General features: G+C 42.3%; 1 protein-coding gene across 1 annotated transcript in view; it reads right to left on the bottom strand.

Moving 5' to 3' along the window:
* Window positions 1-2,897, bottom strand: part of LOC135524695 (zinc transporter 7) — a 40,864-nt gene extending 37,967 nt beyond the window's left edge. The window contains exons 1-3 of the mRNA XM_064952450.1: window positions 2,740-2,897; window positions 2,076-2,177; window positions 1,542-1,655 (exon numbers count right to left, since the gene is read on the bottom strand). Coding sequence (XP_064808522.1) covers window positions 1,542-1,655; window positions 2,076-2,177; window positions 2,740-2,819 — 296 coding nt within the window. The 5' untranslated portion in view covers window positions 2,820-2,897. The remainder of the gene's footprint in view (window positions 1-1,541; window positions 1,656-2,075; window positions 2,178-2,739) is intronic.
* Between the last annotated feature and the right edge of the window lie 13,689 nt (window positions 2,898-16,586).

Raw genomic sequence — 16,586 nt, 5'->3', positions numbered from 1 at the left:
AGAACACTGACATTCCTGTCTTGTAGGAAATCACACACAGAACAAGCCGTATGGCTGGTGGCATTGTCATCCTGAAGGGTCATGTCAGGATGAGCCTGCAGGAAGGGTACCACATGAGGGAAGACAGCGTTGAGAATGCCTGCAATGACAAGCTCAGGCCGACACACGGCCCCATACCATGGCGGACCCTCCACCTCCAAAACGACCCCGCTCCAGAGTACAGGCCTAGGTGTAATGCTCATTCCTTCGACGATAAACACAAATCCGACAATCACCCTTGGTGAGACAAAACTGTGACTCGTCAGTGAAGAGCATTTTTTGCCAGTCCTGCCTAGTACAGAGACGGTGGGTTTGTGCCCATAGGCGACGTTGTTGCCGGTGATGTCTGGTGAGGACCTGCCTTACAACAGGCCTACAAGCCCTCAGTTCAGCCTCAGCCTATTGCAGACAGTCTGAGCAGATGGAGGGATAGTGCGTTCCTGGTGTAACTCAGGCAGTTGTTGTTGCCATCCTGACATCTGCAGTCCTCAGGCCTCCTTGCAGCACGCCTAAGGCACGTTCACGCAGATGAGCAGGGACCCTGGGCACCTTTCTTTTGGTGTTTTCAGTATCGGTAGAAAGGCCTCTTTAGTGTCCTAAGTTTTCATAACTGTGACCTTAATTGGCTACTGTCTGTAAGCTGTTAGTGCCTTAACGACCGTTCCACAGGTGCATGTTCATTAATTGTTTATGGTTAAATGAACAAGCATGGGAAACAGTGTTTAAACCCTTTACATTGAAGATCTCTGAATTATTTGGATTTTTACAAATTATCTTTGAAAGACAGGGTCCTGAAAAAGGGACGCTTCATTTTTTGCTGAGTTTAGTATTGATGACATTATTAACACCGATTCTGTAGCAGGTGGCATAGTCATCGCCTTTTGTTTTGACTTCATACAAGCCCCTCGGGCTTATGTTTAGAGAACATTTGATACTGTCCGATTAGAATATAAAGGGCGTTGCCAAGAGGCCTGTTAGACATTTTCTCTTCTTCTGTTCTGGAGATGTCTTCCTGTTGCAACTTATCAACAATTGCGCTTCTTTTTTATTCACCTGAAAATATCCTTTACATAATAGCGACGAGGATGGGATGCTAAGGATTTTAGCCGTGTTGGTTGAAAGCAGCTTCAGAATCAGCTCTCTGGAGGGGAGTCAAACGTGAGTACTCCTCTTTTGTGGAACCTCCTGTTGGGGTTTCCCTTGGCATCTAAAGAGTACCACGCAAGAACCTTGTTGTCAAGAAATAATCTTGGTTTTATTAGTCAACTTGGTTAATATGATACCAGTTTAAATACACTTCTGGAGCCGTACGACAGTGTAGTCTGTTGGTACGTGGTGGAAAATCCTCTAGGAGCAACACTGAAAACACGGGAGACAGGTACGTGAGTGCTCGGTGTACCTCAATTAAAACATCTTACAAACTCCTTTCGATACTGCTATAACAAAAGATCAAACACCCACCTATGTTTGAAACCCCTGGTCTACATTGATTGCATACGTACCCATATGAGAAGGAGTCATTTGACCTCCACCTGGAGATCACTGAGGCTGCAAGTCCGGCTAAAAGTGCAGTGCAGTCGAAGAACATGTGAAAGGAATCTGATATCAAGCCTAAACTGAGAGCAAAAAAAGAACACAGTACTTTTATGAATGACTAAGAAATGGCTGATAAAACAATAACATATTTATTCTTGCATATATTAGTTCTAGCTAGCTCGTTACTTGTCTATGGGAAGACATTACATTTTATGATAGTGACATTTGAATACTAGCCTGGGAGACCAGACAGATAATCAGCTGGTTCCAGGTAATTTGTCCTAGCAGAAATTAATGTACAGACGTCAAGCTGAATAGACATTTTAATACACATTAGGGTATAACAATTATCAAAGTAGCTCAAATATATATAGTTTGTGGTGCATTCCCACTGATAGGGGCAGTGCAAGCAACGGTTTATGGCACAATGCTTAGACATACGTGGCACATCCTGAAATAAGAGTTGCGTGTTTTTCGATTTATATACGGTCAGAACTTACCTGTTACTCCATATGCCGTACGATAATTCCACAAAAGCAAAGGACAGATTCAGACAGAGAAAGAAAAACAAATTGCGTGATGTTGTATCAGATAGGATTGATCTGGAAAATAAGAAATTGCACCGAGTTAGAATCCCAGCTGATGAAAGCCGCAAGCTAGCGCGAGTTATCAAACAAGCTAGCCCTGCGCTAATCACAACAGTCAAGCGTATTGCTTTTGTTTGGCAGTTTATGAATGAGAAGTAACGTTAGCTATAGCAAATATTACATATATTTAGCTGTAAAGCATGTTGACCGCATATAAATATTGAATATTACACAACCGCCCTAGGTTAGATAGCTACTACTAGATAGCTAAGTAAGTCGGAAGTAACGTTAACGTTAGCTAACTTCCAGCTGTGTTGGCTAGTTAAGACATCCATTCCAGCATCTGAAGCTAAGTTAGCTAGCCAGCCAGCTAATGTCCCCTATAAATATGTCTATGTAACGTTAGCTGACAACAATATCTCTGGTCAAACAATATGGATTGTAAAGTAGATAGCTAATAAATCCATTATGTTTCAAGAAGCATCAGATTTTGGAATGATTTTCAGATATCTGAATTAGCATAGATTCAAAATAGCTAAATAAAACATAAAAAGACAGTACGAACAAAACAACTTACCTGAACCATCCTGAAATCTTGGCAAGGAGGTTGAATTTGGCTGGCTTGTACTCGTCGTCTTTTATAGATAATGGTAACATTTTAGCAGTCCCAGACTGTGGCTAGGTAGCGACTGTTGGTTTGTGCTGCAACCACCAACTCAGCTCCTTCAAACAGGAGATGAGACATGCATCCGGTCGATAGAGGGCGCTCGCGCTGCCAAACATATTTTACTATAAACCTAAAGCGAGTATGGCACAGGTTAAATAGAATAATAAGGTGGATAGGTTTTGAGACATAACTAAAATAAAGCCAATGATATGTTGGTGTATGGATACAGTTGGCTATCCTACATTCGGAGGTTCTGTTCCCCATCAGATACTACTGCTATCCAGAATCCTTAATCGTAATAGAAGGCTATGCTGCTCCCCATCATATAGTTATCGTTCAGTTGCAGTGATGGGACAAGACTGTAACTACCAATTGGATACCACAAAATTTGGGAGAAAAAGGGGTAAAAAAAAGAAACAACTTTTTTTTAATACAACACTTTCGCCATCACATCAGATACTGTCTCAGATCAATTCAGCCTACAGTTCTTCATCCTAAATAGGCTACATTACCCTGATTGCACAATAGTGCTTACAAATACAATGTCATTACAAAAAGTAATTAAAAATGTTTATCCTGTGTCGCAGAGTAATTTCTGATTTATTCAACAAAATAATATATTTATTTTAATTTGAATGAAAAACATGCTCATGGAAGCTTATAATTCACGTTTCCCAAATAAAGTCTAAAATGGAACAACGTTTGAGTTCCTCATTTAACAAATCTAGTATTAAGGTTGCCAAAATTCAGTTTTCCATTATAGGAAAAACATAGGCTACCCTATATATTTTTTCATATAATAGAAAACTTGTCAACTTTTATCAGAAATGTATTGAAATTAAGCCCTCAATGATGTAATGCAATTTTGTTAAACTTTAGGCCGAGTTTGCTAAAAGAAACATACAACATGCAATATGAAAAATCTGCCAGTGTATTTATCTTTTTGACCACTAGATACCCCCCAAGCTCTGGATAAGCAAGCTAGACCCCATTGCTGGTGATGACATGAAATCTACATTGCTGTTTAGGCTGTTGAGTAAAAAAGACAAAAATTAGAGCCAATATATTTAGAAAACATATGACTGGCTATACATTGGACTGCAAACATTACAAAACATTGATTATTCCACTGTGAGAATAGTGCTGCAAGTGCATCCATATAGGCACTCATTTCCTGCTCTTTATTATAAAAGGATAATGCATGAATCCCAGTGAGGATACCACATTAGGGGAAACCAGGGAGTGCTGGGAAATAACCATCTTCTATCAGGAATCAAGGTAAGAGCCAAGTGCAGACTGAAGTAACAATGTTTATTGTAACCACAGGAGCAGGAAAATGACAAGTCAAGGTAGGCAGGGATCGATAATCCAGAGCAGAGGCCAAGGACGACAGGCAGATGTCGGTAATCTAGAGGTGGCAGAAAGGAACGGCAGGCAGGCAGGCGGGTCAGGACAGGCAAAAGTCAAAAACCAGGAGGCCGAGAAAAGTGTGACTAGGGAAACCCAGGGGCTGAGACAAACCACTGGTAGGCTTGAACGAACAAGATGAACTGGCAACAGACAGATCGAAAACACAGGTATAAATACACAGGGGATAATGGGAAGATGGACAACACCTGGTGGGGGGTGGAGACAAGCACAAGGACAGGTGAAACAGATCAGGGCGTGACATCATCTCAAGTTTGGCAACTTCCTGTGCTTATAAAAATATCCAAGGAAGGTCCTCTCCTCCCCTGTGTTTTACACCAACACTATTTCCCTCCTTTGCTTAGAGAAGGATGATGTCTGTGCTACAAGTTTGTTGTTATATGTTATTCAATGTAGGTATGCTGGCCAATGCATTAATTGTATCTGTCTGGTGAAATAAAATAGAAAAGTGGAAGCAAAGAGGTGACAAAGAGACACTTCACAAACTTGAGAGCTGTTAGATTCTCAGATAATCAAGCAACAAGTGAAGGTAATGATGAGAAACTGGGCATAAGGGCTGAATATTAAACAGTTGAAAAAAAGCAATGTTTGTGAACATTAAAACTGTGCTTCCAGAGGGGAAATGTTCCCATGGTAACTTTGTCTGTTGATCCAAATGGAAGAACCAGACACACCCAATACGTGTATAAAATCCCAGAATTGACGAAAGTACCAAAAAGTTTGGGTGCCTAAAAAGTTGAACAACACCCATGCCCATCTCATAAATTACCACTAGGACAATGTTGGCGAGGATTGATTTAGTTGAACAGTTGTTCTTCTGTGAAAATGTTTTTTGTGTTTTTTTAGCAATTTGCATAAGTATGGGAACTGGCATCCAAACTGGTTGTCACGTTGCAGTGCCATAAATTTGCTACCCAAAATTGGGTAACATCCTTCACCTAATGCCAAGCCTTCATTTAGCCTCGGAAATTGTAATCCTTATTAAACTGTTGGTACACTTTGAATAATCTTAGCATTATTCAACAATCTGAAATGAAGAAAGAGAAGTATAGTCCCAAAACTTTATTGTATAATGACTTTCATATTCTTTTGCCATTTTTAATCACAGTACAGTACTGATCCAAAAGACAAAGAGACTGGTGTATAAGGCAGAGTATGAAATAAGGGTCAACGTCTTCAAAGTCTTCTTTCATTCAATAACTTTATGAATATGTATTACAACAGTATAATAACAAGTGTTTTGTTGGGGAGTATAACACATAAATCGTGACTGTCAATGAATGGCTAACCCATTCTGGTCTCATTAACATGAAGTGGTCTGCAAAACAACAAGTCACAAGATGTTGTCTAATACATGAAGCAGGAACAAGTTCCTCTTTTATGTCTACAGAATAACAGATGCTCCTCAGATGGAAAAATGTACACAAGGTTATTTTGTAAAGGATCCTGTTCCACACATCCCTTGATTCTGTATGTCACCTATGATCTGTCTTGCCTGTTTATTCCTGAAGTTGTATAATCTGAATTGTCAAAACAACAGTGCACAAGACATCCAAACCTTGCCAGGATTTTTTTTCAGCCCTTGTGTCCATGGTACAAGCTATGTGTTTTTGAACATCTTGCATAATGCATTATTGCAATATTACTTTGTAAATTTAGTGTATAGTACAGTATAGAGAATTGGAGCGTCCTCCTGTTAAGAAATAGCCCAGAGTTTTCATCTTCAGACCACCATCGCACAGTTCATCTCTCCAAAGGCATGTCTGACTAAAATAATTGTGTTTACCTTGGCACTTCTCCAGCAACCAGACACTGGGTCAAAGTGTAAGTCAGCCTGGTTTCAGTTTGCATACCCATTTCTAATCAAAGCCCTGAAGAATGTGAGTCTCTTCCTTTACAAGACTGGGGAATCGCTATATACAGTAAACCATCACTTATAAACCCTCACTTTTGTGCTGAAATCTTTTATTATGCTTATGATAAATTAGCATACAAATGTATGCATGTCAAATTTGTACTGATTTGTACAAATTTGTTCTTGGTGAACTTGTGAGATATAGTTGCCTGTCCAATGGTGCTCTTTAACCCTTGTGTTGTCTTAAGGGTAAAAAAAATGACCCGCCCCGATGTTTAACAGCAGAGAAAAAACCCCAAGAACACAAAGGCAACCTGCCTAAATAACTACAGACCCGTAGTACTCACGTCTGTAGCCATGAAGTGCTTTAAAAGGTTGGTAATGGCTCACATCAACACCATTATCCCAGAAACCCTAGACCCACTCCAATTTGCATACCGCCCAAACAGATCCACAGATGATGCAATCTCTATTGCACTCCACACTGCCCTTTCCCACCTGGACAAAAGGAACACTTACGTGACAATGCTATTCATTGACTACAGCTCAGCGTTCAACACCATAGTACCCTCAAAGCTCATCACTAAGCTAAGGATCCTGGAACTAAACACCTCCCTCTGCAACTGGATCCTGGACTTCCTGACAGGCCTTCCCCAGGTGGTGAGGGTAGGTAGCAACACATCTGCCACGCTGATCCTCAACACTGGAGCTCCCCAGGGGTGCGTGCTCAGTCCCCTCCTATACTCCTTGTTCACCCACGACTGCATGGCCAGGCACGACTCCAACACCATCATTAAGTTTGCAGATGACACAACAGTGTACTACCTCACCGACAATGACGAGACAGACTATAGGGAGGAAGTCAGAGACCTGTCCGGGTGGTGCCAGAATAGCAACCTATCCCTCAACGTAACCAAGACTAAGGAAATTATTGTGGACTACAGGAAAAGGAGGACCGAGCACGCCCCCATTCTCATTAGTGGAGCAGTTTGAGAGCTTCAAGGTCCTTGGTGTCCACATCAACAACAAACTAGAATGGTCCAAACACACCAAGAAAGCCGTGAAGAGGGCACGACAAAGCCTATTCCCCCTTAGGAAACTAAAAAGATTTGGCATGGGTCCTGAGATCCTCAAAAGGTTCTACAGCTGCAACATTGAGAGTGTAACGGATGTGAAACGGCTAGCTTAGTTAGCGGTGCGCGCTAAATAGCGTTTCAAGAGACCTCTGAGACCTTGAAGTAGTAGTTCCCCTTGCTCTGCAAGAGCAGTGGCTTTTGTGGAGCGATGGGTAACGATGCTTCGCGGGTGACTGTTGTTGATGTGTGCAGAGGGTCCCTGGTTCGCGCCCGGGTATGGGCGAGGGGACGGTCTAAAGTTGTACTGTTACATTGGTGCCGTGACCCGGATCACTGGTTGCTGCGGAAAAGGAGGAGGTCAAAAGGGGGGTGAGTGTAACGGGTGTGAAACGGCTAGCTTAGTTAGCGGTGCACGCTAAATACCATTTCAATCGGTGACGTCACTTGCTCTGAGACCTTGAAGTAGTAGTTCCCCTTGCTCTGCAAGAGCCGCGGCTTTTGTGGAGCGATGGGTAACGATGCTTCGTGGGTGACTGTTGTTGATGTGTGCAGAGGGTCACTGGTTCGCGCCCGGGTATGGGCGAGGGGACGGTCTAAAGTTATACTGTTACAAGAGCATGGTTGCATCACTGCCTGGTATGGCAACCGCTCGGCCTCTGACCGCAAGGTACTACAGAGGGTAGTGTGTACGGCCCAGTACATCACTGGGGCTAAGCTGCCTACCATCCAGGATCTCTACACCAGGCGGTGTCAGAGGAAGGCCCTAAAAATTGTCAAAGACCCCAGCCACCCCAGTCATAGACGGTTCTCTCTACTACTGCATGGCAAGCGGTACTGGCGGCAAGTCTAGGACAAAAATGCTTCTCAACAGTTTTTACCCCCAAGCCATAAGACTCCTGAACAGGTAATCAAATGGCTACCCGGACTATTTGAATTGTGTGCCCCCCCCAACCCCTCTATTTACTACCTCAATTGGGCCGACCAACCAGTGCTCCCGCACAGTGGCTAATCTGCATTGTGTCCCACCCACCACCTACCAACCCCTCTTTTACGCTACTGCTACTCTCTGTTCATCATATACGCATAGTCACTTTAACCATATCTACATGTACATACTACCTCAATCAGTCTGACTAACCGGTGTCTGTATGTAGCCTCACTACTGTATATAGCCTGTCTTTTTACTGTTGTTTAATTTCTTTATCTACCTATTTTACACCTAATACCTTTTTTACACTATTGGTTAGAGCCTGTAAGTAAGCATTTCACTGTAAGGTCTACTACACCTGTTGTATTCAGCTCACGTGACAAATACACTTTGATTTGACTTAATAAATTATATTTGTTCAAAATGAAATTTGATTACTTTTCCTAGAGTGACCCCAACATTAGAAAAAGTGAAACATCGCCTTTGTTCATATTTCCATGAAAGCTGTACACCACCAGGGTACAAAGATTGTGTTAGGGCATTTTTGACCCGACAGTTATAAAATCAATTACACACCACAAAGACACACACACACACGCACACGCACACACACACACACACACACACACACACACACACACACACACACACACACACACACACACACACACACACACAATTAGAAATGTAGATTATGTGCGCTACTGATTGAACTCAGACAAAACTAAAACTTTATTGTGCAGGTGCAGCATCTCAACACCACACGACCCCTCCACGACCCCACACATGATGCAAGTTCACAGACAAAATAAACAAAATTTCAGACAAAATAAGAATTACTTGGAAGCCTTGTTTACTAATTGGGAATGCAGTCAGAGGCTATAAAGGTGCTGCAGGTGACAATCCACCCAGTTCTCTCTGCTGAAGCCATGAGTGCACGTTTCACTGCGCAACAGGTCGTAGATCAGATTTTTTTCAGATGTCCAGGAAGAACAAGAGAAGAATGATTTAGAAGAGGAGGAGGTATCTGACGAAGAAGATGGGGAAGAATACAACCCAGAGCACAATGCATCATCTTCAAATTAAGAAGAAATCTCCCATGCTGAAAGAGAGACATTTTTGTCAAAGAACAGCAAAATAACATGGTCCTTGTCACCATATGACAACCAGGTTAGGATGGCAGGACAAAATGTCATAAGGATGACCCCAGGGCCCACAAGACATGCAGTTGCCCATGCCCAGGACATCGCCTCAACATTCTACATGTTCATCACACCAGCCATCGAAAAAATCCTCCTGGAGATGACAAATTTGGAGAGTTTCCGTAAATATGGAGACAACTGGAAAAGAATGGATGAGATTGACCTGCGTGCCTACACAGGGCTGCTAATCTTAGCGTGTGTGTGTAGGTCCCAAGGCAAGGCTACACGTAGTCTCTGGGATGCAGAGAGTGGAAGGGCAATTTTCCGTGCCACTGAAAGTCTTTCACACTTTCTCAAGAATGCTACGATTTGATAACCTTGAGTCAAGACCTGCAAGACATGTGAGAGACAAACTGGCAGCCATAAGAGAGGTCTGAGAGAAGTGGGTGGAGCGTCTAACATGCCTCTACCACCCTGGGCCTGAAGTAACAGTGGATGAGCAACTGGTTCCATTCAGAGGTAAGTTTTTATTTTCATATCTGTAATGTAAGTGATTTTCAAATGTTAATTTTATTATGTATTGCTGTAATATCATTGATTTATGTGATTGTTATCTGTGACACTGATACTAATTGCTGATAGTAATCTCTTTTGTCAAAAGGTCGCTGTCCTTTCCGGCAGTATATGCCCAGCAAGGCAGCAAAGTATGGCATCAAGATATGGGTGGCCTGTGGCGCACAATCCAGTTACCCTTGGAAGATGCAAGTCTACACAGGGAAGCCAACCTGTGTTGAGAAGAACCAGGGGATATGGGTTGTGCTTGATGTGACAGATGGACTGAGGGGGCACAATGTGACAATTTCTTCACCTCTTATGAACTCAGCCAGCAGCTCCTGAAGAGGAAGATCACCATGGTTTGCCTTCTCATCAAAGTTTGCCTTCACCCCCACCACCACTCTAGTTTCTTACCTCCCAAAGAGGAACAAGAATGTGGTCCTCCTGAGCACACTGCACAAAATGGCTGAGATCAGTGATTGTGAGGACAGGAAGCCAGCCATCATCCTGGACAACCACAACAAAGGAGGCATGGACAACCTGGACAGGGTGATTGGAACTTACAGCTGCAGGAGGATGACTGCCCGCCGGCCCCTGGTCATCTTCCATAACACATTGATGTGTCCTCATTCAATGGCTTCGTGATATGGAAGAAGAGCAACCCTACCTGGATGCCTGATAAGTGCAACAAGAGGAGGGTGTTCCTGGAGCAGCTGAGAAAGGCACTTGTAACCCCACACATTCAAAGAAGGGAGCGCCTCCCCACCACAGCAGCCCCTGCAGCGCTTGTGAAAGCTGTTCAGGGGGCTGAATCTTGTCCTGATCCACCTGAGGCTACAGCTGTGTGAGGCAAGAGGAGGAGATGGCAATTCTGCCCCCCCCCCAAGAAAAACTGCAAAACAAATGCTATGTGCTGCACATGTGAGAAATACATCTGCAAAGTCCATGCACACACACTTGCATACTGTCCTACATGTGCTAATTAGAGTTGATGTTCTTCACGTTTTTGTTTTGTATCTATTATCTTATTTTATTCTTATTTATGGTTGTTGTTTATACACCTTGTGAGTGGGGGCAATGGTTAAAAAATGGGAGAAGACTAGTATTTTGTAGTTGAATTCCTCGTTGTACAGTATATAAGAATATATCCCTATGTTGCCAAAAAATTTCAAGACTGTTATTGTTTCCGTTCAATAAAATGCATTCACAACTACTTTCTGCACATTTCTGCTACTTTCTTAGGCTATACAAGTGCTATCTCTTGCAAAAAAAGATGTTTACACCTATGCAGTACCTTTAGCAATAATAATAATAAACCTCTACTTTAGTAAGGAAAACAATTATGACAGGTGTGTTGTAATAAAAACAAGTGGTGTCCACTGATTAAATGCAGTCTTTCTGCATTGTGAAGAGGGAAAACCCAGATATTCACAAAGTTTGTGATAAATGACAAGTTGTTTCTTCATGCAAAATAGATTTGGTGTCACGCCCTGACCTTAGATATCTCTGTTTTTCTATATATTTTGGTTAGGTCAGGGTATGACTAGGGTGGGTACTCTAGTTTTTGTATGTCTAGGGTTTTTGTATGTCTAGGGGTTTTTGTATGTCTATGTTGGCCTGATATGGTTCCCAATCAGAGACAGCTGTTTATCGTTGTCTCTGATTGGGGATCATATTGAGGTTGCCATTTTCCTAATTTGTGTTGTGGGATCTTGTCTATGTATAGTTGCCTTAGTGCAGTAGCGTCTTGGTTCTTGTTTTGTTAGGTGATTTTAAGTTTATTAAAATTATGTGGAACTCTACTCACGCTGCACCTTGGTCTCATCATTATGACGACCATGATATTTGGGGTATAAAATTAATTTAAGATGCTTTGTTTTAGGGGTTTAGTGAAGGAGTGTCTTTTTTTAAAACCGTAGGACAAGGGGAGTATACAGAATGTTAAGACTACACAAAGGTTAAAGGGCTGTATTGATGTCTATTCAACCATTCTAAGGTCATCACAAATTATGCAGCCTGTTGCTCTCCAAGAGCAGAGAACACACAGACAGTACAGATTTCTGCTTAATTAAGAATGCAAGTCTTGGCCAAGCATTTTTATCATCATTGCTAAAACTACTTTAACCAAGGTAGACACGTGGCAGGACAAAGTATCCATTCAATGGGTCAAGTACTTCGGCCAAAGGCAAAGTTCCACCGTAGATTAATAAAACAATTCATTTATTCATGTTTTATTTAACCTTTATTTAACTAAGCAAGCCAGTTAAGAACAAATTCTTATTTACAATGATGGCCTACCCAGGCCAAACCCGGATGACGCTGTGCCAATTGTGCGCCGCCCTATGGGACTCCCAATCACAGCCGGATTTTGATACAGCCTGGATTCAAACCAGGGACTGTAGTGACACCTCTTGCACTGAGATGCAGTGCCTTAGACAGCTGCGCCACTGAGTAAATAAACCCATCTGCAGCAGGCAACAGGAAAGCAAGCATAACTTTGGTGTCACTTTGAATACTTCTTAGTGCACCTCGTGCAACCGCTTTATCCCGGACAAATTGTTATTTCGAGACACAAGCACTTGCTTTCCTCGTTGATTTTCATAAGGAACTTGGAACTTCAAACATAGCGTTCCTGCATGGATCAGCAAGCTTTGGGAAGGCCTTAGGGATGTGGGGGAAGGCAGGGGGAACATGCAATAGGGAACATGGAAACACAGGTCATTGGAGAAGATAAACACTCTACTGCCCTTGTACTCCCTTACATTTTTCTCCCTATACAAATGTTCTGACATTTATTGACTAATATTAATGGTAAGTAAACTGGCAAGCATTCTAATGAAATATTCCAAGTCAACTGTTTTGTGTGATGCAAATATAAACTGTGAGGGCCTCCCAAGTGGCGCACAGTGGTCTAAGGCGCTGCATCGCAGTGCTTGAGGCGTCACTACAGACCCGGGTTTGATCCCAGGCTGTGTCACAGCAGACCATGACCGACAGACCCATGAGGCGGCACACAATTGGCCCAGCGTCATTAGGGGAGGGTTTGGCTGGCCGGGATTTCCTTGTGCCATCGCGATTTTGCGACTCCTTGTGGCGGGCCAGGTGCCTGCAAGCTGACACCAGTTGCCAGCTGGACGGTGTTTCCTTCAAACATTGGTGCGACTGGCTTCCGGGTTAAGCGAGCAGTGTGTCAAGAAGCAGTGCAGCTTGGCAGGATCGTGTTTTGGAGGCGGCATGGCACTAGACCGTTGCCTCTCCCGAGTCCGTAGGGGAGTTGCAGCGATGGAACAAGACTGTGACTTCCAATTGGGGAGAAAAAGGGGTACAAGTACAAAAAAAACAAGTATAAACTATGAAGATTTCTCACCCAGTCTTGTCGTGCAAACTACACAAACAACAATCAAAATCAGGTCTGTTGGAGACTGGTCGAGTTCAACCCAAACCCGGACCACATATGCCCCTCTGGCAACAGGGGTTCGAGCCCTGTCTCGACCATTCTGTCTGTTCCCCAGCTCACAAGCCTTGTCTATACCTGATTCTAATATGCATCCTATGTCCTGATCTTGTCCACATTCTGATTGTGCCCACATTTTCAGACGTGGGCTTACACATTGTGTTAAAATGTGTCTTTTAACCGTCCATTGTGATCACATTTCTTGAGCAAGAAGTGAACAGGACCTCAGAGGGCCCTCGAACGTGAAAATGTAATTTTTCATGTAAAACAACCTATATGGCTCAAATAAGTGAAACCAACTTTTAGTTCCATAGGGACACTGTTTTCTATAGGCGAAAATTTGCTTTTTTTTGGCATGTTTTAAAGAAAAACGTAGTGATCTTGCTTTTATAAAATATATTGATCACATTGATATTGATGCTGTATTTGACTCAAGTTTTGCCGACAGCAAAGGCCCCATTCATTCATTCTATTGCTTACTTGGTGGAGATTGTTTAAATCAATCCCAAACAAAAAAGCAAGTAGGCTATTTTATAGGTTATTATACTGTAATTACAATTTTATCAAGTCCTTTCTGAGTACATACTTGGTCATTTATGTTTTGTAATAATAAGTGCTACCAAATTGCAATCAACAGAACATAATACATAGCCTGGTCCCAGATCTGTTTGTGTTCTTTTGCCAACTCCTATAGTCATAGGCAAGACAGCATTAACAGATCTGGGACCAGGCTGTATGAAACAACCCTGGTGCAGCCGACATCTGCTAAACCACAGGGGTCCCCATCCATAAAAAAGGTTGGAGTGGTAATCAAACAAACAACAACCCTCGGCAGCAGCTTTAGTCTAGTTCTAAAATAAAATATGTCTATTTAATCTAGTTCTAGTTATAAAAAATACGTCGTCACAAATCTGGAACCAGCGGCGTTGCTAACTACCAGCGCCATTGCTAACTGCCATTGCTAACAACCAGCGCCGTTGCTAACTACAAACGCCCATTGCTAACTAGCGTAGCTGGTCCTAGAGCCATATATTTTTACATATTTATTAACTTATCTCCGGACATCTTCGGAACTACCCACAATACACATTTCTCAATGTCATATGGCGAACTGGTGCTACCTATCTAGTTCCAGCTGGCTAGTGTTAACTACTAGCCGTGCCAGTGTTGGCGCGACTGTGTACATCCATAAATTAATGCAAAGACTGCCGCTCTTTTTCTCCTGTGCGTTTGGTATTGGTGGTCCAGCAAACGAGTGAGTGTTGTAATAGTTTTCCATCGTTTGTAGCTGGTGCAAGTAATACCCACAAGGATGGGGTTACAACTCATTTGTGGCCCAAAAAACGAGAAGCAAGCGTTGAGGTCGGAATAGTTTACCCAATTGAAGCTAGCGTGTTGGAGTATGAGAATCATGCCCACATCTACTGTATGCAGTGCTTGTAACGGCTGTTTGAAGAAGAGGACCAAGGCGCAGCGTGGAAAGTGTACATGATTTATTAATAGAACTGAATACTGAATAACAAAAACAAAGAGAACGAACAAAACCGAAACAGTTCTGTCTGGTGCAGCCACAAAAACAGAAAACAACTACCCACAAAACACAGGTGGGAAAAGGCTACCTAAGTATGGTTCTCAATCAGAGACAACGATAGACAGCTGCTTCTGAGAACCACAACCGACCAAACACGCAGAAATAGAAAACATAGAACACAAAACGTAGAATGCCCCCCCCTCCCCCCACCAAATGCCCCCCAAAGGTGCGGACTCTGACCGCAAAACTTAAACCTATAGGGGAGGGTTTGGGTGGGCATCTATCTGCGGTGGCGGCTCTGGTGCGGGACGTGGACCCTTCCGCTGACCTCGGACTGGGGACCCACACTCTAATGTGTTCAAAGTTAGGCTGTGGAGAGAACCTAATACAACAATATATACTATAGGAAGAGTTTTTAATTGCACATCTGACCAAAATAAGATTCAAATGTGGTTTTTGATCAAAATCAAAAGTGATATTGATTTCCAATATCCCTCAATGTGCTTTTTCACTCCTTATTCAGGTGTAAGTACAGGGCTGCTTAGTATATCGGAAACCAATCAAATCACAATAAAATCATGAAGTATATTTTATATAATTATAAGTATATTATAAGTCTTCATAAATTAATAACAGTTTTTCTACTTAATGAAGGTGAACAGTAAATGTATTCCAATGAAACTGCTTGCGAACACTAATTATTTCCAGAGATGGACTGTTTTTTTTCTTCATATTCAGCAACATGCATTTTTAACCCATTCAGCAAAATAGCATTTTTAACCCATAGTCTTGGGATCCATATGATCACAAAATAGACCTATACCCAATGAGATCCTCTTCAACCTTAACATGTTCCACTACCAATGGGTCTCTCGCTCACTGTCTGTAAAATTTGAGACATCAGTGGCCTGGATAAACTTACTTTGCCATCTCTCCAAGACAGACCACAATGCTCCATTTGCCCCTCCCCTACTCTCTCACACGTCTTTGTCCTCTGGGGTTGTCTTTGTCCTCTGGATATTACACCCGTCTTTCCTTCTAAAGCCAGGCATCGGGGCTGTTTCCATGGCGACTAGCCAATATGGTGGAAAGGGAAAAGAAAATAGACAATAGACAATGTGCTGAAGAAAGGAGCTGGGAACATTATAAAGCCTTGTTAAAGCAGCAATGCCTTGTTCTGATTTGTCCACCCTGATTTCTTTGCCACATTGACAACGACTATCAGTGCCCATGGGGGCTCAATATGCGTTTGATTAAAGACATCAATGGCCATCACTTAAAGTAACCTTTAAAGACAGAACATGGAAGCTTGTTATGGACACTAATGATGTTTGAAACCCAATGATTCAACAGTTTAGTTTGGTGTGACATATCCTCAGTGTGCTAGAACTTTCTGAACATGCAATCTGATTGTATAAGACACCTGGGTCTCTTTTCACTACATAATTGAGAAACTCAATGTTCCCTGTAATTAAGAATAGATACTACACTCTTATAAATTAAGGTAACAGTTGAAACCAAATAAGGTTCTTCAGAATGATGCCATTGGGGAACCTCAAAGGGGCATTTCACCACTGCTCTAGTTAACAATATATGTCCATTATCATGTTATTAACATATCATATGTTTCATAAAAATCGAGAATTTTCTCATTACATGCAAAAAATAGCGTTTCTTCATTTTAGCGGTAGAAACAGGCCAACTAAATTTTCTGGTTGTAAGGAAACCACAATGTCCAGAATTCTTATTGATTTCAGGACGTGGAGGACCGCCCCGTTGAGGTGTATC

The sequence above is a fragment of the Oncorhynchus masou genome, chromosome 31 (assembly GCF_036934945.1).
Source record: "Oncorhynchus masou masou isolate Uvic2021 chromosome 31, UVic_Omas_1.1, whole genome shotgun sequence".
Lineage (NCBI taxonomy): Eukaryota > Metazoa > Chordata > Actinopteri > Salmoniformes > Salmonidae > Oncorhynchus > Oncorhynchus masou.
This window is presented reverse-complemented; position numbering and strand designations above follow the sequence as displayed.